Here is a 21788-nt window from a genome sequence, read left to right as displayed (position 1 = left end):
GACGTCCCGTCTACTTGTTTTCACTACCTTTGTTATTATTTATCATTTATTTCAGTTTGGGCATTGCAACGTTCCAATGTGAGAAGTGTGCTATATAAGTTGTTAGTCGATTCTTTGCTTGCTTAATCTGACATACCTCCCTCACCACCTTTTCCAGCCATGACATCCGTCAGCAAGCCCTCTGCTTTGAGCAATTATTACCGCCTTGCAAGGATGCATGCGCCAGTCGGGACCTTTCTTTTCTTCTGGCCCTTTGGTTAGGATCTCTATTCCGTAAATGCTTATGAATTCGAGGCTCATTGCTTTACTGGTGTTTGAAACAGCCTATGCTCTCTTGATGTCTGCATACAAGACCAACATGCCCCTCAGCGCGCTGATTACTCGCTTGGTGGTCTACGGTGTTGGAAGCCTTACCCTTCGTAGTGCTGCTTGCGTGTGGAACGATATCTGCGACGTCGACTTTGATAGACAAGTTGGTGAGTAGACAAAGAAGAGATTCATACAATAGAACTGACATTGCTCGTGTAATAATCAGAGCGCACCAAAGTTCGCCCCCTTGCATCTGGTGCCGTTTCAATGGCTGGCGCCTACACTTACCTCATCTCACTTACACTTGCCTTCGTCGCCACTCTATACATGCTGGAGTCTAAGGAAGCGTAAGTCGAGCTCTCTATCTTTTCTCGATCCCAATACTGATGAACTGGGGTGAAGATTCTACCAGGGCGTATTTGACGTTGCTGTACTTAACCTCATCTATCCCCTCATGAAGCGGGTCACTTATCTTCCTCAAGCATGGCTTGGCCTAGCTATAAACTGGGGCTTTGTTGTCGCCTGGGTCGACGTATCTGGCCGTTCAGTTACGTCCTGGCACGATTTTGAAGTCCTTGCCTACGGCATGGTCTCACTTGCGAGTTGGACCATTGTCTACGATACTATTTACGCGTGTCAGGTAAACGAATCGTGATTGACTGCTGTCACGATCACTCAACTTTTTCTCAATTCCTCAGGATCTTAATGATGATAAGCGCGCGGGCGTCAAATCCACTGCGCTTCTCTTTGGTTCCTATCTTCCCGCTATTCTCCGACTGTTCGCTGCCATTTACATCGGCTCTCTCGCATACATCGGTTACTTGAACGGCCAAGGTGCTTGGTTCTACGGTGTTTCTGTTATTGGCTCTGCCGTGCACATGCTGTGGCAGCTCGGAACCCACAATCCTATGAATGCTGCTAACTGCAAGGAACGCTTCGATGTGAGTATCCCCTGACCTGACATAGGATGTGCGCTGATATCTGGAGTTAGTCCAATATAAACCTTGGCGGTATAGTTACCAGTGGTCTGCTTGTTGACTACCTTGTCCGGGTCGTCATCTGAGCCTGGTACGAGTGATTGAGCCCCATCATAATGATAGGACTTTCCTCTTGCAGCTTGAAGGAAAATTGAATGCGAGGGCCAAGGGATGATGTTAGAATAATTCAGCATTGCTCTCTATAACTGGGAGCATTTTGAAAAAGACTGTAATGGTAGTAACGCTATCAGCAAGTAGACCGCAGGCTTAGAGTAGAGTAAAAATACCTGCATGTACCGAAATACTGAAGCCTATTGAAGCCTGATTGAAGCTCGTTGCCAGCAACTTTACATTATTTACATAATCCACCTCAACGAAAATGGAAAGTGTGCATGTCACGTGCTAGTTATGGAGCCAGCGCTTATAGTCCATATTTGGGTACGTCACGGCGGCAACTAAGTTACCAGCGAGTGCGCATGCTCTTATCGACATAAAATCTGATGACCTGGGCTAATATGCCAGCCTGTATACAACAATGCTAATGATAGTATTGCTTCTGTGGTTTCTCTGGAATTCTCACACGAGAATCGACAATCAGCAACTTGCCGGGGATGATTGATAGTTCATCCTTTTTGTCGGTAATAGTGATAGCACCACTAACCTTGTGCTCACAAGTAATATTAGGAGTTTTTATATCACTTCGTTCTTCATTGTTTTCTCCCGCAGGGCCTCGGGAGTCAAAAACAATCATGGTCTGGCACGTTCATTGACATACGACGGTCCCGAGTCCAAGAGGTGAAGACGTCACTCTTGATTGTACAAGTATAGCTTAGAGTGGCTTCTTCGATCTCCTCCCCGACAAGCCCGGAGTAAGTCCTCGCGCACATGTACCACCAGTGTCTGTGGATAGCTGTTGAGTTGACTTTCATGGTAAATAAAAGAAAGAACCGATAAGTCTAAAAAATCTCATCGGAAGCAGTGATACATATGCATTTGAAACTGACTTTCATGTATTCGACTTATCATCACCTTTCACCTACCAGTTACTAGCAAAGATGGGTACGAACTAGATTAGGAAACCCGAAATATCAATAAACTCTGGACTCCTCGGCATACTCATACTGAAGGTGCGGAGCTTTATTATAGTCCGACGTCCTCTGAGATTCGTTGCGCTGCAGTGGCTCTTTGGAATCCCGTTGTCACTTTCAGTTTCAAAATCAGTGATACATCAATGAATTCCACAAAACCATTGAATGTAAGACGGAGCCGACAAAAGTAGCAGGGCACTACAGATACGGGCCCTGGTTCCGCATCCTGCGCAATGCTATTCGACTCCGAGTCCCGAGTGTTGCACTAACTTGATGTATGTAGGACCCCTTGGAAGCGAAAGCCAAGCGTGATCGAGCTTTAAGCAATGTTTATGAGACACTTATGAGCGCGGAGCTCAGGAAAAATCAACTGATACTGTAAGCGCTCAGTGATAAGACTGAGAGATGTGGGAGAACATCAGTCGGCATGGAAAACGCGGGTGCAGGGCGGGACAGGTAATTCAGTTCTTTAACACGTCCAGAATCCTTGCCGCCTTCCGCATACCAGGCACAGTACACTTTCTTCACAAAACAAGCACTACACTTCAGGATCCCATTCGGTAAAACCGGTTGATAATCATTTTCCTTCGCAAATTTGACTGGTTGAATAATCGGTGAAGCTAGTACGAGTCGGTAATTACAGCTTCAAGAAACAATACAATCAAAGCTGTGGTTATACGGTTAGGCACAGCTAGGAACGTCGCTGCAATAATACTGAACTAAAGTAGATGAAAGACGTCCGATGTAACCGTCCTGTCTGAATATGTATTATCCTGATAACATTGCTTTCCGCTCACTTATTTTTGGATGGTAATAGTAGACTGTCAATTGTGGCAGGGACCGCCACCCTTAAGCAGAAAGAGGGAGAGAAGGGGAAGTGGGTAAGAGAGGAAGCACGGGGGAACGTGTTAAGTTTAGTTCATGAACTTGAACTTGCAGATTGCATAGCTAGATAATACCGCCCATGTTTCGAGCACTGTAGCTATCTTCTACAGGGGCAAAGTAAGCGAAACGTTGATCCAATTGCAACGATCTTCAGTCGGCATGGTACAGTAGATCGCCTAATAATGGTCCACATATCAAATCCATTTGTGGTTGCAAACCTGTGCAGACTGTTGCAGAGTGGACCTGTTTTGAGTCAGGTTTAATTCAATTGGTGAGCCGACTGGTGAATTTAACAATCGTTGAAATGTTTTATTCTTGATAGATAGGCGGTGGGGGGAGCTGGATAAAAGGAAGGGATATTTTCTCTATGACCTCCATTCACATTTCTTTTCGTATCTTATACATTTCCTTCCTTCCTTCCTTCTTCATTTTAAGATGCAGTATCTACTTGGATTATCTCTCCTTACACCTTTAGTTTTGGGGGCGGCTGTCAGTAGTCCTCGAGACGCTCGAATTAATGGTAATTCATGCTCCAACCTTGCGATCAACGATTAACTTTATTTCCCAGGGTTAACCACCGACGCGGCTGGCTTTGCTGAGCAGTCCTACAATTATGTCATCGTTGGTACGTAATCACCTACTTGCTTCCGACCTTCCCTAATTGGTTGTCAACTATGTAGGCGGAGGAACCGCAGGCTTGGTGTTGGCTGCGAGGTCCGCTGAGCTCTTTCTTTTTGCAGAAAAGACATTAACTCCTTGCTCTCAGGTTGACGGAAATGACCAATGTAACAGTCGGCGTTATTGAAGCAGGGTTTTTGAGGGTTGGTGACCCCAAGGTCGATACTCCCGGTCGGTCATCTTTCTGAAGTTCCCAATGCTATGCTCACCTCAGTATGCGTATCCAGCATTTATCGGCCAAGGTTTACTCGACCCCGACTATGACTGGAGCTTCCAGTCCGTGCCTCAGACTCATGTATCCCAAAGAAATATTGCCATCAGTCGGTGAGTGGCCAGCTTATTTCTCTGGTCCCCCAATTCATTTGCAACAGTGGCAAAATGCTCGGCGGTTCTTCTGGCTTGAATTTTATGATTTGGCAAGTATGTGACCGGCGTCTAATTAAGTTTAGTCTAAAGGAGCTGACTTTTATGTGGCAGCACGGATCCCAGCGCGATTATGATTCCTGGGCCCAGCTCGGTATTAGTAACGGATGGGACTGGGATGGCATTTTGCCGTACATTCTTAAGGCTGAGACCGTTACCCCTAGTCCTGTTGGGGCCCTTGGCTATTCAGGTCGCGTCGGGACGAATAACGACTTCGAAGGCCGCTCTGGTCCTCTGCCTATCCAGTATAATAACTTCTACAGCCCCCTAGAGTCGCCGTACGCGCAAGCATTGCAGGCCCTAGGCGTTCCATTCAACCCTGATCCTGATGCTGGTAACTCAACAGGCTTGTTCAATTCTGCAGCTTGTGTCGACGTAAATACCGGAAACCGTACATACTCTCCTGTCAGCTACTTCCTCCCCAACCAAGCTCGCACCAATTTGGTTGTGCTCCAAGGCGCTCAGGTACGGTTCTCTTTTCTAAGATGAATTGATGCTCACACTAGCTCGTGAAGGTTACTAAAATCAACCTGACACCTGGTAGTTCTGCAGTTGCAACTGGCGTGGAGTTTGTTGTTGATGGAATTACCTACAACGCCAATGCGACAACCGAAGTGGTACTTAGCGCTGGAACTATTCAAACCCCCCAGCTCCTCGAGCTCTCCGGTATTGGCAACCCTACTATCCTTGAGCAATATGGCATCCCTCTCATCATTTCGAATTCCGATGTGGGTGAGAATTACCAGGTAAGTCTTGACGCTGCATTTTCCCAGGATTTGGGTCTCAATATCTAATAAATATCAGGATCATACTCACGTTGTTTCCCAATTCGAAGTGACCGATCCGACAATGCCTACCACAAGTGCGCACAACGATAATTCTTTCTTTTACTGTGACTGACGTTTAGCGACACAGATCTGCTCAACACCAATGCCACTTTCCAGCAGGAACAGGACGCACTCTAGTAAGATTCCGTGATACACCATAATCATAAAGGGAGACTGACATCTCTTTAGTCTCGATGATCATACTGGAATCTATACTTACACCGCATCGGACATCTCATTCCACCCAATGCAACAATTCTTTTCGCCTATAGAGCTCGCCTCCTCGATTGCCCAGCTTCAGAGTGAGATAGCAGCGGCAAATTTGAGCGAATGGCAGACCAAACAATTCCAAATTCAACTCTCAGACCTGGAAGCTGGCACTGTCGGACAGATGGAGCTCTTGTTCTTTGCCGGCGATATCGGCGGCGGTGCAGCCAGCGGGACGGAATACGTTGATATTCTCAACTTCGGTTCTGTGCGCAAATTCTCTGTTTTCTCTTTGCAGTTGGATACTTACCCCGTAATAGCGACACTTCAGTCGCGGTTCAGTTCACATAGGCTCAGCGGACCCTCTTGCTGCTCCTCTTATTGACCCCAATTTCTTCCAATTCACAATTGGTACGGGCGTTGATTCATGGTCCGTGTCTCAACACTGACTTTTCTGCAATAGACAAAGAAGTCGTTGTTAAAGGCACTCAGATCGCCAGAAATGTGACCCAAACTGCTCCTCTATCCAGCTTTATCAAGACTCCTATCAATCCCTCCACTAATGTTACCTCCGAAGCCGACTTCGAGCAATTCGTACTCGAGAACGTCGGAGTATGTGGCTATCTACTAGTTTCTTTTGTGACCTTGAGGCTGACTTTTATCTTCAAGACTGAATGGCATCCTGTCGGTACTGCTTCCCTGGGGCCTCAAGGAGCTGGAGGTACGTATAATCTCCCGCAAAAGTTGGCTTGGTGATTGATGATTTGGCTGCTCATAGGTGTTGTCAACGACAATCTGATTGTATATGGAACCTCAAATCTGCGCGTTGTTGACGCAAGCGTGATACCTCTACAAATTGCTTCCCACATTCAATCCACAGTTTATGCTATTGCCGAGAAGGTGAGTTTCTTCTCAGTCGTTTACCGACGCATTTTGTCCACTGTGCTTACTTGTGGTCTCTCTAGGCTGCTGATATTATCAAATCCGGGAATTAAATTTAACAACCCGCAACACTCATTAATCTTCGTTATATACATATCTATCTATTTTTTTTAGAATTTCTCCTTCACATTATTTGTTACATACGGATTCTTTTTATTATATCTTCTCTGTAATCTTAATCACGGTGCTCCTGGACAAACCAATCGCTCTTTTTATCTGTATTTATCATTCTCTATCCACAGCACATAGAATGGCGGAAGTGGTACTAGCCTGACTGTAATCGTAGTGCTTATCTTGAATACTATTTTGGTTTTTTGGATTCGATACAAGGAGACTAAGCCTATCAGTTTCAAGCTACGATCACAATAGAAAGTCAGTAGAACCAACACTAAATACTGCATATGTAGTCAACCCTCATCGTGTAGATGCTCTTGTAGTTCCTGAAAGAGCCACTTGATTTTCGAAGCTTGGAGGTTGAGCTTGAGCGCTATGTAAGCCTTATGCAATCTCAGCATTGAATATCGAGTTTCCACAGCGAGGAGTCATTTGAGTTTTCCTTCGAATACTCTCTCGGAACTCGTTTGAGGCGGAAGAGTAGTCATAGACTTTGTTCTGAACGGTGACTGGCGCGTGGCGTGAGTACTTGATCTGGGCTGAGATCCTTATTCAACACCAATCTGGGCTGGAAAAGATTGCGTTTGAAGGTGGACAAGTTTCTGGGTGATCGGATCGTAGGACAGGCGATGCGGACATGACCATATGTAAGTCTCAAAGACGATAGCAGAATAGTAAGCAAGGTTTGAAATTTGACAGGATGGTCGATTGGATTTGGATGGAGGGAAGTTCCATGTCATCGATTGCATTGGATGCAGTTGCCAACCAGTTTACGATGCGAGATCATGGAGGATGATTGAATCGCAATGCATACACGACGAGGAAGACCTTGTGAGTATCTCTCAAGGCCGGCCAAAGATACTCGAGCTTGATTGAGTATTTGCGGTTAGTAAGTTTGAAGAGGAGGTCCTGAACGAGCCTATTTTCCTCTATCTTTACATAATCCATGACAAATATCACCATGTTCGGATTGCCACCTACCCATTTCTTTCAGCGAACGCCTTGCCCTGGTTCCAAATTGACATGAATTACATCCGCTCTCCAAGGTTTGGATGTATCAAGAAAAAATCTCACGAGATACACGGAAATTCATCTGCTGCAAGACGCATTGAAAACACACTGCAAACGTTGGTTGCAACTCAAACTCAAGTTCGAATGCTGGTGTAGCGTCAAGACGGTTCGGGATTCTCGTCTAGGTATCCCAAAAAGGCAGATCATCAAATTGTTTCAAGTTAGCGTCTTGATATCGCGGGCGTATCGGTACAAATAACTCTCCCGTGTCGTCCTGGCATCATGCTTCATTTCTACACTCCGGAGTAATCTTAGAATTTATTTGCGGGATCTTCCTGTGCCTTTCCCAACAGCGAGATATGTAAGCAAGAAGTTTGCTGACTGTCCAAATTCTTAGCAAAGAGAGTATAAGACAAGGTAAATTATTAGGTCCGAGCATCAAAGGTCATTTGCTCTTCCCCTCCAACCAGTTCCCAACACTCCCGAACTGAACATGTCGCTCTCCAAGTCCTTCAAAGCCAAAATAAAGAAACTCCTCAATAACGATCGTCGTGTTTCGACCAGCTCGCTGCCTAAGACTTTCAAAGCTGCCGTCATCAAATCTGCTGGTGGTGACTTTGAAATCATTGAAAAGCCTCTAGAGGTGTGGAACGCGTCTGTCATCAATGCTTCCTTCTTTTTCTAACTTTTGTCCATTAGGCACCCAAAGCAGGTACTATCCTCGTCAAAGTTCTCGCGTGTGGTGTATGTGCTAGGTAAGTACACATTCCGTTCGTGCGCAGAGTCATCAGCTAAGCTGCAATCTAACACAGCGATGCTATGGTCAAGTATGGAATGGCAGCACTTCCCCGAGTAGCTGGCCATGAAATTATTGGCGACGTCGTTTCAGTGCCTGCTGGCGAAACTCGTTGGAAAGTTGGAGATCGTGTTGGCTCTGGATGGCATGGTGGGCACTGTCATGAGTGCGGCTCGTGCAAGGAGGGCGACTTCATCACTTGTTCGAAAGAAGCTATCAACGGGTTGGTTTCTCTTCTGATCGTTTGAATTGATTTCTTATCTGTCATAATAGTGTCTCCCAGGACGGTGGCTACGCTGAATACGTTACTCTTCGTACCGAGGCTGTCCTTCCTATATCCAAAGATCTTGACCCTGCTGAAGCTGCCCCCCTCCTCTGCGCTGGTATCACTACCTTTAACGCACTCCGCCATGTCCCCGACCTCAAAAAGGGCGATCTCGTCGCCGTTTTAGGTCTCGGTGGTAAGCTTATTGTTAACAGTACGCGTCACCAAAATCAGCTGATTTCATTCTTGTGCAGGTCTAGGCCATCTCGGCATTCAGTATGCTAAACAGATGGGCTTCAAGGTTGTCGCGCTATCCCAGTCCGACGCTAAGAAGGATTTGGCCACTAAGCTCGGTGCCGATATTTACCTCGACGGATCAAAGGTGAACCAGGTCGAAGAACTTATGAAACTCGGCGGAGCCAAGGTTATTCTCGCAACTGCTCCTCAGGGTGATGCTATTACAACTCTTCTCGGGGGGCTCAAAGTCGGAGGCACCATGCTTACTGTTGCCAGTAAGTACGAGTTTCATGTTCTTGAGTGCGTTATCTGATTTGCACTTTCAGTTGCTGACCTTGAACTGAGCACCGTTGCTCTCATCGGTAAACGCGCTACTGTCAAAGGTTGGCCCTCGGGTCATGCCAAGGACAGCGAGGAGGCAGTTGCATTTGCTAAGAAGCATAACATAAAAGCAATGGTTGAGAAGTAGGTTCCGCACCACTCCTCACGCTTCCTGTTTTCTCATTTTGATTTGTTAGGTTCTCTCTGGCACAAGCCAACGAGGCATTCGGCAAGATGCAGAGTGGTCAGGTCAAATTCCGTGCTGTCATCACCCCTTGAGAGCGCTTCCAGATCCATGATTCAATGACTTCGCCATAATTACTAGAACTTATGTTAGATACCCAAATGTACTGCAATGGATGTAATTAGATACAAGCTGTTGTTCAAGTACGAATATTTTTACGACTACGCTATATGTACATCGGTGACATGATCGTTGAGAAAGAAAAGCCTGTCTTCAATTAAATTACCTGGCCATTTTGGCAGACCTTCAAGATTGGAAATCGTTTTTCACTCCAACTCACTCGGTATCGCTGTCGAGTAAGATGTCAAGACCTGTCGGTACCAGGCGGTGACGGGCTCGAGTTTCCTGCTTGGCAATCCTCGATGCTTTATTGACATACCAATGGGAACGCTCGTGCTGTCTGAATCTCGTGTCTCAAGTTCTGAAGCTCTCAGGCTGGAGACCAGGGCTGAGACTTCACTTCGCATGTCTCAAAGCGACTACTCGCGACTCAAACACAATTACAACTTCAGCCATGAGTAACATATCAGCCCTACTATATTCAAGGACAGTGGGTGTAGTCGACCACCTGCTGTCCCGGGGCGCCCCCGTACTGACCTGCACTGACTTCACAGAATCACACAGGATCACTGCGGAGCACGACTCGGGGCTACATATCAATTCTGGATTCGATGGGCACAATGGGACCTAGACGAACGTTGGCGACTTTGAGAAGACAAAACCTTGGACCAAACCAGGCTGGCACTGGACTATCTTGGACCCTTGGACTTATGTATACTTAGAACACTGCTATACCCACCAAGTGACGAGATGTACTTATCTGTGCAGACGTGCCAGATGCATCACCAAAGTCCTTGGTTTCTCCGTCCTAAATGTCTTGTACACCCTCTGAGCGGATGCACAGGGGTATACAATTCATTTTGCTGAAGCTGAATAAGTGTATGATCCCTTCTTCGAAAATGATATAGGACAAGCTAGACCTTCCAGGCCATACTTAGTTTCGTGAGGTATGTAGTCGCAACTTCCGATAACGATTTCAATGATACTTTGAAGAGGATCAAAGTTGCTGCCTAAAAGTCCAACAAATGCAATCTCGAAGCCAATGTGTTTTACTTTGACAGTATGTACATAGTTTTGAATCTATCTAGTGGCCCACAACGTTTAATGGTCGATAGCTTCAAACGATAAATCAGCATCACGAGAAAGAGGACACATTTTTGAAGACTTACAGCTCTTCCAAGTAAGCAATCTCGTTGGATGAAAGCCTCTTATCTCCAATAATGGCCTCGTCTACTCGCTCGGGCTACAAGAGAAAAGATTGTATCAATACATAAACACCATGAAGACCGCATAGGTTCTTACCTTATTCAAACCGACGATAGGACTAGAGACCTTTGTGAGGATCCAGGCGAGTGCAACCTGGGACATAGTCCACTTCTTGTGCTCGGCCACTTCAGCTACACGGTTGACAATGGCCTTATCTGTCGAAGTGAGGACACGGTCGAATCCAGTACCCTTGAGGGCTTCGTTTCGTGGTGTGGCCGTGCCGAGAGGGCGGGCGAGATAACCTTGGAAAGTCGCGAGTTAAACATAGTGCGAAGATGGAGATGACAAACACACCTGCGTGGAGCGGACCCCAAGGGATGACACCAATACCGGCGAAATTGCAGTATGCGAGCATTTCGCGTTCCTAGAACCGCATCAGATTGAATACTTCTTATTAATAATAGCGAATGGCGTACTTCTTCACGATACAAGAGACTGATAAGCTTTGAATCAGCCCTAAACTTCGATGGTTGATTGGAACAACATCTCACCTCATACGGTTCTGCATGCTGATGAACTTTGTCCATCCGTGCTTCTCCGCGACGTAATTCATCATCTGGAATTGCCATGTCCACATAGAGCTAGCACCCAAGTATCTCACTTTGCCCATTCTGACGAGGTCGTTCAGAGCTTCCATGGTCTCTTCAACGGGCGTACTGGCATCGAATCGGTGGATTTGGAGGAGATCGATGTAGTCGGTCCCGAGACGTTTGAGCGACGCGTCAACTTGGTTGAAGATGGCTTGACGACCGAGTCCGGACTGGTTCACGTAGTCCCGAGTGTTTTTAAGATAGCCCATGGCGAAAGTGTTGGCAGAGCTTTCTTCGTGGGTCAGGAAATAGCATTTTGTGAGGATGATGAGACGTTCTCGTGGGATGTTGTACTGTTCACGAAGAAGATCTTTGTAAACATCAGTGTTCTGAAGGATAATGTAATGCTTACTTTCTTGATAGCCTTGCCAATGATTCCTGAGAGAAGTCAGTCAACATGATGGGTTTCTGTGATGATCAATCACCCACTTTCGGATTCGCCGTCTAAAAACATCAACCTGATCAGATATGATGATCCTTCCATCGAGGATCAAGATATATACGCACTCGAGTAAACATTGGCGGTATCCCAAGTATTAACACCTCTATCCCAAGCGTGTTTCAAGAGAGGTAAAGCCTGCTCTTCACCTAACGGCCAGCCCTGTAATTCACGGTCAAGGCAGTGAAGGCACCTGTAGTGACACGTAACCTACATTCCAATTAGGATCCCCAATGCTATGAAATTTCATACTCAGTCGTGTCTTCATGTGCAGCCTGAACCATAGAAAGAACACACCTCATGGCACCCAAGATAGGTACACTGACTCTTAAGCCAGATTTACCGAGTTGCCTGTATTCGATTTTGAGAGCGTTGCTGAGAGCCATATCTGTCGAAGTTGTAGAGTTTGCTAGATGGCACCCCCATACGCATACGCCATATATATACCACGGAAGCATTTTTTTTCCAATCCCATCTCACGACTAGTTGGGTTAAATTGCCTTGCTTACTACTGTACCGCCCGAAAAGGACGATTAGTACGCAAGTTCAGGAACCGTCCATCCAGCTTCCCGATAAAGCACTGAGTTAGTCAGAATATCAGGCTTTATCAGTCGAGTATAACCGGGGTAACACCGCTGTTTTCGTTGAACGTGAACGCGTTCAATGATAGATTCAATGGTTTCCTGCAGTTTTGATCGAAACGAGGAGCGGAGTCGTTGCTGTCCAATGTCAGCCCGCACCTTATCGACATCCCGGGGACAGCCAGGCCGGGAAAGGTAGAATTGAAGTGGGTGTCGGGTCCATGTAATACCTCAGCTACTCGAAGTTATGCAAGCGGAAGCTTTCCTGAAGACCTGAAGACTTTTTTGAAAAAATTTCAGTGTTATGTTATAGACAAGTACTTGTCAATCACTGATAATGGTCGTTTGTATCGGCCTCGGGAGCCTCGGACTGGCGATTGAACCAGCTCGTTAAGCAAGACTTGGGATGACGCGTCAATTCGTAGCAGAACATAGACGAGCAAACACAGAGCGACGGGGAGCGAATATTGAGTAGTAGTGATCAGACTGGAAGGGAAAGGAACGAATCTGACGATGAGAGTGAGTGAGGAGACGCGTCGAGCATCAGAAGAAATGTCGGTCTTCAGGCCTCTGACCTTGACACCGATTGGATTACCCCCAGGCAGCCGCCAACTCGCTGACTCGAAGAGAAGTATTTGGTTGCTCAAAGGCAGTCACGATTATTTCCGCGTCGAATGTATCATCCTTCTCTGTCAGTTCCAGACTCGGCAACGAGAACGACGGTTTCGTAGAATTATTCCAATAGATCTACTGCTTTCCCTAGATATCTCTACCTCGCTCTCCAGCGCAGATCAATCTGTTTATCACGATACGACACTGTGTTCGGGTTGCATTACTCAGACTGTGTTGTCCCGGAAGGAGAGGCTTCCAAATCCGAAGACTTGGCCTTGTGCGACCAGAGTGCGTCGCTGTGCGTCGTCGAAGCAAATGTCTTCCTCAAGCCATGCGCTGGTGAGTATATTCCCGGTATATTCGATGGCCACCACATCACAAAGGACATGAACGAAACAGGAAGACGTTCAAACGTGCGTGGCTCTTGTTGTGAGTGCATGTAGCCAGTAAGCTAACTTGTGGTTCATTAGTTGAGTACCATGCATACACATATAGACAGTTATATATTTTTATACGCCATCTGGTATCATAAGTCACTTTGCCGGAGTGGTTAACGGGATCGCCTGCTACCTTCTCGTAGTCGAAAGCGGTTGGGCTTTGCCCGCGTGTGTTCGAATCGCACAGGTGACGGTTATTTTTGTTTTGTTATGTTCTGTACCCTATCTTTTCCACAAGCTCCTGGAGTCGTTCCACAACCACTCCGGCGAAGTGAGTACATGAACGTTGAACGTTGAACAGGGAAACGGCCCGGCTGGCCCGGGTTCGACTTGTTCGACCACGGGAGTTTTCCACTGTGACGTCATTCTGCTTCCTTTTCTTTTCTGCATCTCCATTCTGCCATGTCGAATGTAAGTTATGTATGGCCCAGGTTTTCCAACCAACGTCTCATTCCAGGCTTACTCAAAACATAGAACCCATCTCCTTGTCAAGCCCAAGGTCAATACTATCCAGCTCACAATATTCGAATTCAAAACTTATTTTTTTATCCATCTTTTAGCCTGCAATCTTCAGGATTGTCTGGGGAAGAACACGTATCATCCAGAGAAATGCGATAAAGTCCTCCGACAATTGTATGAATGCTGCCAGGAGATGTACAAGGCTCACCCCAGATCAGAATCGTCTGCCTGCCCTATACCTAGTGTAGTCGACCGATGGATGAAAGACCATTCGAAGTAGGTACATTTAAAACCTAAATGGTCCTTCGCCAGTGCGCCTTCGCGGGCTTCAACTGCTGGATTTTCATTTCGGTAGCAACGGCTTATCAGGCAAAATGTGCCGCTGACGCCGTGTAAAAGGGGGATATATCGGTCTCGAGTTCGTATCCACTCTCCTATACTGATCGTCGATCAAGTGTTTTGCGGAAGGAACATAATATAAAGTAACGGACCAAGTATTCTTATGCTCCGTATCAATGCAGTCTTCCTCCTCAACTGATGCGCCAACCGGTACCCCTCCCTCTACCACACCATCATCTTTGTATCCTCCTTTAAAAGACCCATGGGCCCCGGTGCCCCGCGCGAAGAACATATCCGGAAAGTCAAACTCAGCTACCCATCATAACGCCAAAATAGCGGCAGCACCACCACGATCCTCACATTTGCCAAAACCTTCTTCTCCCTTTGGACATTCGTACCGCCTTCGAGAGCAGCCCCCTTACGGGCAAGGCATCTCTTCGCCTTCGCCTTTACCGCCGTCACCATCACTGCGACCGGCCTCCTATCTTGCGAAACGCTATCAACGGCCGCAGAAGAACGAATCCAGGTGTTTGCAACATATCCTGCCAGGTTTATTCATCGCATTCGAGAGTGACCGTATCGCATTCGGCCCTCCAACGAGCTCACTACGTATTCCTCCAGAGGAAGAGCTGAGAACGAACAACGGTGAAAGGTTCACGCATATCATTAAACTTAGTGCCTTGAAAGACCAATCCGAGTCGCCTGACATTCAGCATCACGTCGATTCTTATGAGACCCAGGTGTTGAACTTGGGTATCTCCCCAAACTCTCCCAACTTTTTCGGACTTCGCATGCACATTCTCACCTCGGAAGTCGACGAAGTGCCTTTTGAGGCAGCACACAGGCTTTATACTGATCACAGGGACTACAATAATGAACACTCCGGTGGTATCCCGTTGTTGACGCAAAAGCAGCTTCTTGCATCAAGAGAGTTCATGTGCGGAACGGGATACGATTTACACCGGCATCAAGGTGCTCGGATCCTCATCACAGCTCCTCGAGACCATTGCACGGACATGATCTCCGTCCTCACATGTTATCTTGCATACGCTTCCGGCAACACTGCGGCCATGGTTCTACATGAGATAGACAAGCATGAAGGGTTTTTGGGAATTTGGAAGAATACTGTATCACAATATACAGTGTCGATTATTCAGGAAGTTGTTGATATGCGGTTGTGCTAGTTCGCAGGTCGCTCTATGTACATCCTCCTTTCCTCGTTGTGTGTTAGTCATAATGTAACAGAAGTAGTCCGTGAATGCATACAATTACAAGCGATACTAGCAGATGTATAGGGTACTGTGACAACATATAGATCATAGGATGAAATTACAACCGAACATCGTGAGCATTAACTTTGAACTTCAATGGGTTGAAGTCTAGCAAGTGATTTAGACGTTCTCGAAGTACTCTGTAACTTGTGGAGCGTTTCACCAAAGGCTTTGCAATCAATACCCGTGTCACTCAGTACATTGAGAGCAGTTGCACTGAGTGCGGCGGCGACGTCTGACGAATTTGATGATCCTCGCCGACTATTCCAGCCGGAGGATGCACCAGAGTTGAGCCATTCCTTGACCAGTGGATGGTCAGATGTCGGAGCGAATGAACATGCGTCGAATAATTCCAGCTGCCGGGTGAAGTTGGACGTGCGGTTGAAGAGAGGGAGAGCTACATATCAATCGATGAGATGTAAGTTGGCTTCACATAGGTAGGTAATAAGTTAAATTTACCTTCGGTCAGCTGCTGATACACCTGCTTGGGCGTGAGTCCACGAGAACACATTACTAGCATAGATCCTCAGTATTCGGAACTCGTCAAATAGCACAGAAAACTCACGATATCCATACGAAGCAAGAACGGCCTTGGATTCTATTTCCGAATAAACGAGAACCACACCCCCGTCAGCTATCGCCTGTTTGATGAAATTGCACGCCTCTGGCAGGGCAAGCAAAATCGTATCGCGTTCCTGCTGCGAATCGGAGATGTGGTGGTGTTGGACGAGGGTTGTCGGACTCGGGATGGTCGTGGAAGGAGAAATGGAGAGCAAATGAGTGATACCGAACTCAAAAAGAAGGGACTGGGTTTGTTCCACATCGTCTGGAAACTCACTAAGATTGAGAGCGGACCGGTCAGAGGAAGATTTGATTGAGTGAATTGGAAGGGCAAAAGTACGTGCCTGCAAAGATATAATTGTTGTCGGATTACAGGAATAGTGTCAATCATCTGGTTTAAGAACACAGTGACGTCTTGTTCCTGTCGACGCTTCCATGAAATGTACGCGGGGTGTTCAGCTGACGGGTTGTAGCCGCATTGACCGAAAGCGTCAAGCTGCTTGAGAAAACCATAATTGGGTTGAACGCAAGGTCGGCCTGGGTTACGATGGTTAACGGCGACTCGAACAAGGGAGGAAATAGATATCTCTTACGAGTCCGAATCAGCTCCAGAGCTTGAGACGGGTTGAGTTTCCGAGATTGCATTACTGGATTCGCAGTGAGAAAGAGTGGCGCAGGAACTTGCGAAACGAAACCGACGCACAGTACGCAGAAAGAACGGTGGCGCTCCGGGACACACCCATCACACAATGAACCAAGACCTTGCCTCCATTACTGAGAGCATTTTGGATGAATTGACAGGCTTCAGGAAGGCGAATGAGAAGGTCTTCATACTCGCTGTCGTCTACAGCAATCGTCAAGTGATTCAACCCCGTCGAAGGAAATTCGGGACAGACGGAGAGAATGTGTGTTATTCCTAGTTGCTTTCGCAATTCGGAAGACACTGCAGCGGACAGGCTGTGTAATCGACACGGTTAACAATTGTCAATGCTAGAGAAAGTGAAAGCATGAATTATGTAAAATAAGCCTTACTTGCCAATAAAGAGCTGCTTGTCGACAATTTCGTCGACGCTTGGAGGAATGTTGGTGAACATGGTCGTGTAAGGAGTTGAAGAAGGATAAAGTGTATCTACACTTGAAAGAAAGTATTAAGTAAATAAAGAAGCTATGTCAGTGCCGCTCAAAGAGCTGTCAGTGTCAGCTGCAGAAAGCGCGTGAACAAGCTCCAACCTATTCCCCAACTCTCACTGGCTGAAGTATTCTCAACTTTCTTACAATTATAACCCCACTACTTCATAAACAAGGCGTCGCATGATTCCACTCCACACCAGGAGAGGAACATACTGTATAATTTATCTCCTCATCACAACTACAACTGATCCACACGCAAGATCTGATGGAACAAAATCATGCGATGTATATTGGCAGGGAATGCGGAAAGTAGTACATATCAGCTCAGTTCCATGAGGGCAACTGGTCCTAAACGACACCGCTGCATCTACTACACCCTTTCCTGTACTTATGCGGAGACCCCTCCGATTTGCAACAAGCCGCTTTGGTTGTAAGTAACCCAAGCCCAAAGGGCGTAGGTGACATTACCCAACAAATCGAGATTGGGCACCTATGATTGCGAGTCAGTACACAAGCTCAGTTTCAATAGAACAAAGCCTACCGTTGCGTTCTGAAGGAGAATGGTTTGATTGGCAGTGTAATTGTTCCTCGAGATCAAGAGGTTCGGAGCAGCATTTCCATTGGAAAACTCTCCCTCCAGATAAAAGTCGACGTAAAGAGGTTGATTTTGAGCAAGGGTCGAGTTGTACTTTATTGTGATGCTCTGTTTGACGCCCAGAATTAAACATAGCTGACAACGCGGTACAACGGAGGACAACGCACTTCATTGGCTGTGAGCAGTCCGGTGGGAGTGACATTCACTATACCGAAACGGGCGGCTTCTTGGGCAGAAACTAAGGCCACGCTGGCAGCAGCAACGATGGTATAAAGAACGGAAAAGAAACGCATGGTTTGAACTGGTCGAAAGAAACGTCAGCAAGTCGCGAATATCGATGGAGCACGAACTCACCGAGTGGAAGTGTTACGGCAGTAGCGAATTTGAGAGCAACAGGTATCGAAAGAAAGTTGAGGTCAACAATTGTTGCGACAGTGGGGCTTTTATAACATCCCGAAATCAATTCATTCTTTGCGGCGGGCAAACGCCGTCGCGTATATTATCATACATGTACATCAATAGATTCGTCCCTCAGTCGAGAAATCGAGGCAGCGTTAGTTGTATGTAGCCAATACATATCCATTCCTTCTCGTAATTGGTGATCATTGCTGAAGATTTGTGTCTCGAGTCGATGGTCTTCGATTGAGCTCTTGAAGTAGTGCAGGATATTGATTTCCAAAGCAAGCAATGGCATTTTTGAAGGTAAACCTGCGGCCCGCGGGCCGTGTTATGCGATGATGTCAAGTCGACCAGTTTTCTTTTCTGAGCTTCCAAGATCTCATGTTTCGACAAGCTTTTGGAAGTGTTCCTCGCCATCACGTTATTCGGTCTCCAGCAAATCTCGTAAAGTTTTTTAGTATAGCAGAGTCAGAGGTTCAGGTAGCATGGTCATCATTTTCTCTTTGAATATCTGCTCATTGTCAAATGTTTTCCTCAGGTCCCAGTGCCAGAACGAGACGGTTGTGTATTTGTAGATTCAGTTTTCCCTGTTCTACTGGGCAAATTTGAGTGAGTTCTCCAACCCACCTTATAATAACTCTAATGATTCTTTCAGTCTCCGACGATACTTTGTAGCACCACAGAAAGATACACTATTAACAAATCTTCAGAAGAAGTTAAGCAATGTCAAAACGCACGATCTACGTATACTTTCAGTGGACCCACACCTGAAAGACGGTGGTGTATTTGTTAAATTCAAGTACAAAGCATCGGGTGCGGAGGAGCCGGCCTTGAATGTTATCGAAGAGAGTTTGAGGCAAGAGGCCCGAATGAATGGTGGAATTGCAACTTGGCTGGGACCTCGCACACCAAATGTATGGCTGGTGAAAGGGTCACCTTGGACAGAGGTGAGCGGTTTCATACCTTATATTGTATATCACTGACCGGTGATATAGGATATAATAGGACGTTCTGCATCCGGGATACTCAAGGTATCTTTTGAAGGGCCTGACGTGCCAGAAGAGACTCTATACCGACTTTTCCGAGTATGTTACCACATCTCATCTAAAGCTACATGGACATGACATCTAGTCAGCCTTATGGACGCATTGAAGAGCTCACACAACCTACTCCTGTACCTGCTGGCATGCAACGATTTTCCACGATACACTTTAATCGCATCCATTCTGCAACTGTTGCACGGAACGTTATATATGGTCTGCAAGTGCCTACCTCTGGAGGGCCTACGCGTCTTCGCATATCCTACACATCTCCCATTGAAGCTCATGTTATTCGAGATTGGATAACGAACCATCCCAAGATCTTCCTTCCTGTTCTATTCTTCTTGCTTGGGACCCTTACATACACGGTAAGAACTACGAGTAATCTGCTCCTCAACACGCTGATGCGACGCAGATATTCGACCCAATTCGCATACTCATGGTTGAAGCGAAATTACTGGATTGGTTTGACCTCAAAGGTACGACACTGTACTTCGTTGTGTTGCATCAATGCTTAATGATATTCTATAGAGTTCAAGGTTTACAAATGGCTCCGAGCGAATACTTTAGAGAGGATTTACTCCAAGTCCGAGGCTCCCCCAGTCGATAAGCAAATCTGGAAAGAAAGAGAAGACGCGGAAAGGGCTATCCAAACTTACCTATCAGATCTACCTTCTACAGTTACATTTGTACATGGACCCCAAGGGAGTGGCAAAAGCACGATGATAGCATCTGCTTTGAAGTCGGCCGAAAGGTATGCCCCAATCTTCACATAAGATACTCGGACTCAAATCGATCGAATAGAAAATCTCTTGTCATCGACTGTCGTGAGCTTTCCAAGGCTTCTTCCGATGCGCAATTAGTGGCAGGTCTCGCAAAGCAGACTGGATATTGGCCGATATTCTCTTTCTTAAACAGCTTGAACAACCTCATCGATCTCGCTAGTGTCGGCGTGATTGGTCAAAAAGGTAATACCTTCCTGGAATGAGAGATAACTGACGTCTGATATGGGCCCGCAGCCGGTTTGAGCCGTTCTGTTGACGAGCAGCTACAGCAAATTTTGGACACCGTCGCCCTTGCCCTTCGAAACGTTAGTGATAAACAACATAAGGCTATCACGAAAAAGATCAAAGCGAAAGAGCGTGAAAGGCCTACGGACCAACTTGACAAGAAAGCTAGCCAGCGCGAAGAGTCTCTGAATGAGAAGGCAAACACTCCCCCCGATGCAGACCAGAAACAAGCTCAAAAACCATCTTTAACGGATTCCGGAAGGAAGAAAGAGAACGAGGGAAATGAGATTCAGGCTGTGGAGGCTCTACCTATAGTGGTGATTCGAAATTTCGCTGGAAAGACTGCCCGAGAAGACCTCCTCAATGGCCTTGCGCAGTGGGCTGCCAAACTAGCCGAAAATCAGGTGAGCACGATCTTGTCTTTCCAATGACAATGTTCTGAATGATTTCCTATCCAACAGATTGCCCATGTAATTGTCATCAGCGATAACCGGGAAAACTCGAAGAAAGTGGCAAAAGGTTGAATTTCAAGCCCCACGCGTAAAGATTGTAGACTGACTTTTTATCGATTGTGACTAGCGCTACAATCTAAACCACTGAACTTCGTGGCTTTGTACGATGCAGATGAGACCAGTGCTCTCGCGTTCGTGCAAGAAAAGCTACATGAAGCCGATGTCGACGTTACTCTGTCGCGAGAAGAGAAAACTTACGTGCAGCGACTTGGAGGTAGGTCCGTTGATCTCGAAAGTGTGAGATGTCTCTTTTACGGTCATAACACTCCGTTTGACGGTCTCCCACTGCAGCTCATAAACAAAGTACGGAGTGGTATGGGTGTGAAGGAAGCTGTTGAAGACATCGTCAATCGCGGAGTTGGAGAGTTGAGGAAGAATGCGTTCGGAGATGATGCGGAGGATGCGAAGAATTTCCCTTGGACACGGGGTCAGGCATGGACTTTGCTCAACCTTTTGTCGAGGAATCCCGAGGCGAGTGAATGCTTACATTTTGTTGGTCTGTATTCGTGACAATACGTTTTCTTAGGTCCCCTATCACCAAATTCTAGTTGACTACCCATTTAAGGGCGATGACAGTCCGCTACGGTCCATGGAACATGCTGAGTTGATTACGATAGCAACTCGCGATGGTAAATGCCAATCAAATTGTTCAAAAGCGTCTCATCTTTGAACTACAATAACTACAGGTCTCCCTACTATTATACGACCAGGGAAGCCCGTCTATCGATGGGTCTTCGAACGTCTGGTCAATGGTATTACCATTTATACCCTTATCCATTTACACAGCTTTACTTATGGGCTTTCAGATCCCATTTTCAGAGCCACTCAGGAAATTGAATTCAACAACCGGCTCGTGTCCATTGCAGAGACAACCATCCAGTCATGTGAGGAGGAGCTCTTGAAGCTGGTGGAAATTGGGAAAAACGGACCTTCTACCTGGTTGACTGAAGATCCCTCATCCCGGAGGTCTCGGTATCTTCTAAAGAAGATGATGGAATCTGAAAGGAAGTTGGAGGCTCTTGAAAGGAAAAACGCGGAGTTGAAGAAGACCTTGTCTAAATTATCTTGACGGGATATGCTCATTTTTAAACAAAGTTTGATCATTGAACAGGAACATTTTTTTTACATTTACATGTGTACAAACAAGTAAATCATTGATTTG

At 46.4% G+C, this 21788-nt stretch overlaps 9 protein-coding genes and 1 non-coding gene across 10 annotated transcripts; 7 read left to right on the top strand and 3 right to left on the bottom strand.

Moving 5' to 3' along the window:
* Nucleotides 1-337: 337 nt before the first annotated feature.
* C8R40DRAFT_1159340 (UbiA prenyltransferase family-domain-containing protein) lies at nt 338-1372 on the top strand (the record flags this gene model as incomplete). The annotated part of the gene is made up of 5 exons (XM_046229867.1): nt 338-476; nt 536-656; nt 712-949; nt 1008-1250; nt 1301-1372. The coding sequence occupies 5 exons, from the start codon at nt 338-340 to the stop codon at nt 1370-1372; spliced, it is 813 nt and encodes a 270-aa protein (XP_046088967.1).
* Nucleotides 1373-3387: 2015 nt separating this feature from the next.
* Nucleotides 3388-6667, top strand: C8R40DRAFT_1092810 (uncharacterized protein). Its single transcript, XM_046227565.1, has 17 exons — nt 3388-3530; nt 3582-3779; nt 3828-3884; nt 3940-3973; nt 4026-4108; nt 4165-4261; nt 4309-4357; nt 4415-4825; nt 4876-5106; nt 5165-5222; nt 5276-5324; nt 5377-5662; nt 5715-5805; nt 5858-6006; nt 6064-6115; nt 6173-6294; nt 6360-6667. Exons 2-17 carry the CDS (start codon nt 3695-3697, stop codon nt 6387-6389), a joined length of 1884 nt encoding a protein of 627 aa, XP_046088966.1. The 5' UTR covers nt 3388-3530; nt 3582-3694; the 3' UTR covers nt 6390-6667.
* A 1287-nt stretch (nt 6668-7954) lies between these two features.
* On the top strand, nt 7955-9359 carry C8R40DRAFT_1167931 (GroES-like protein; the record flags this gene model as incomplete). The annotated part of the gene is made up of 7 exons (XM_046231105.1): nt 7955-8104; nt 8161-8216; nt 8274-8480; nt 8531-8718; nt 8777-9034; nt 9086-9224; nt 9278-9359. 7 exons carry the CDS (start codon nt 7955-7957, stop codon nt 9357-9359), a joined length of 1080 nt encoding a protein of 359 aa, XP_046088965.1.
* A 1109-nt stretch (nt 9360-10468) lies between these two features.
* Nucleotides 10469-12065, bottom strand: C8R40DRAFT_1167930 (Aldo/keto reductase; the record flags this gene model as incomplete). The annotated part of the gene is made up of 11 exons (XM_046231104.1): nt 10469-10499; nt 10554-10627; nt 10687-10892; nt 10945-11014; nt 11067-11085; nt 11142-11533; nt 11593-11618; nt 11670-11684; nt 11748-11841; nt 11894-11915; nt 11977-12065. The coding sequence occupies 11 exons, from the start codon at nt 12063-12065 to the stop codon at nt 10469-10471; spliced, it is 1038 nt and encodes a 345-aa protein (XP_046088964.1).
* Nucleotides 12066-12934: 869 nt separating this feature from the next.
* C8R40DRAFT_1067475 (uncharacterized protein) lies at nt 12935-14048 on the top strand (the record flags this gene model as incomplete). Its single annotated transcript, XM_046225918.1, has 6 exons — nt 12935-12951; nt 13024-13285; nt 13368-13477; nt 13548-13580; nt 13611-13720; nt 13870-14048. The coding sequence occupies 6 exons, from the start codon at nt 12935-12937 to the stop codon at nt 14046-14048; spliced, it is 711 nt and encodes a 236-aa protein (XP_046088963.1).
* Nucleotides 13405-13502, top strand: C8R40DRAFT_t70. The gene has a single exon. It is a non-coding gene; the product is annotated as a tRNA-Ser (tRNA).
* Nucleotides 13995-15374, top strand: C8R40DRAFT_871359 (uncharacterized protein). The gene has a single exon (XM_046236507.1). It carries the CDS (start codon nt 14284-14286, stop codon nt 15289-15291), a length of 1008 nt encoding a protein of 335 aa, XP_046088962.1. The 5' UTR covers nt 13995-14283; the 3' UTR covers nt 15292-15374.
* On the bottom strand, nt 15375-17155 carry C8R40DRAFT_871133 (protein-tyrosine phosphatase-like protein). The gene is made up of 7 exons (XM_046236505.1): nt 16972-17155; nt 16643-16896; nt 16533-16586; nt 16284-16476; nt 15944-16215; nt 15838-15891; nt 15375-15775 (listed from the first exon to the last, which is right to left on the bottom strand). The coding sequence occupies exons 1-7, from the start codon at nt 17031-17033 to the stop codon at nt 15459-15461; spliced, it is 1206 nt and encodes a 401-aa protein (XP_046088961.1). The 5' UTR covers nt 17034-17155; the 3' UTR covers nt 15375-15458.
* C8R40DRAFT_1092788 (uncharacterized protein) lies at nt 17048-18342 on the bottom strand. The gene is made up of 5 exons (XM_046227564.1): nt 18020-18342; nt 17833-17966; nt 17612-17773; nt 17170-17560; nt 17048-17068 (listed from the first exon to the last, which is right to left on the bottom strand). The coding sequence occupies exons 2-4, from the start codon at nt 17956-17958 to the stop codon at nt 17459-17461; spliced, it is 390 nt and encodes a 129-aa protein (XP_046088960.1). The 5' UTR covers nt 17959-17966; nt 18020-18342; the 3' UTR covers nt 17048-17068; nt 17170-17458.
* A 10-nt stretch (nt 18343-18352) lies between these two features.
* On the top strand, nt 18353-21695 carry C8R40DRAFT_1159337 (exonuclease; the record flags this gene model as incomplete). The annotated part of the gene is made up of 15 exons (XM_046229866.1): nt 18353-18367; nt 18603-18673; nt 18720-19011; nt 19060-19149; nt 19200-19472; nt 19520-19583; nt 19636-19858; nt 19909-20072; nt 20124-20518; nt 20576-20633; nt 20694-20863; nt 20918-21097; nt 21153-21255; nt 21313-21378; nt 21433-21695. 15 exons carry the CDS (start codon nt 18353-18355, stop codon nt 21693-21695), a joined length of 2427 nt encoding a protein of 808 aa, XP_046088959.1.
* Between the last annotated feature and the right edge of the window lie 93 nt (nt 21696-21788).

The sequence above is a fragment of the Lentinula edodes genome, assembly GCF_021015755.1.
Source record: "Lentinula edodes strain Le(Bin) 0899 ss11 chromosome Unknown C8R40scaffold_8, whole genome shotgun sequence".
NCBI lineage: Eukaryota > Fungi > Basidiomycota > Agaricomycetes > Agaricales > Omphalotaceae > Lentinula > Lentinula edodes.
Note: the sequence above shows the minus strand (reverse complement) of the source record. Positions and strands in the feature narration are given on the sequence as shown.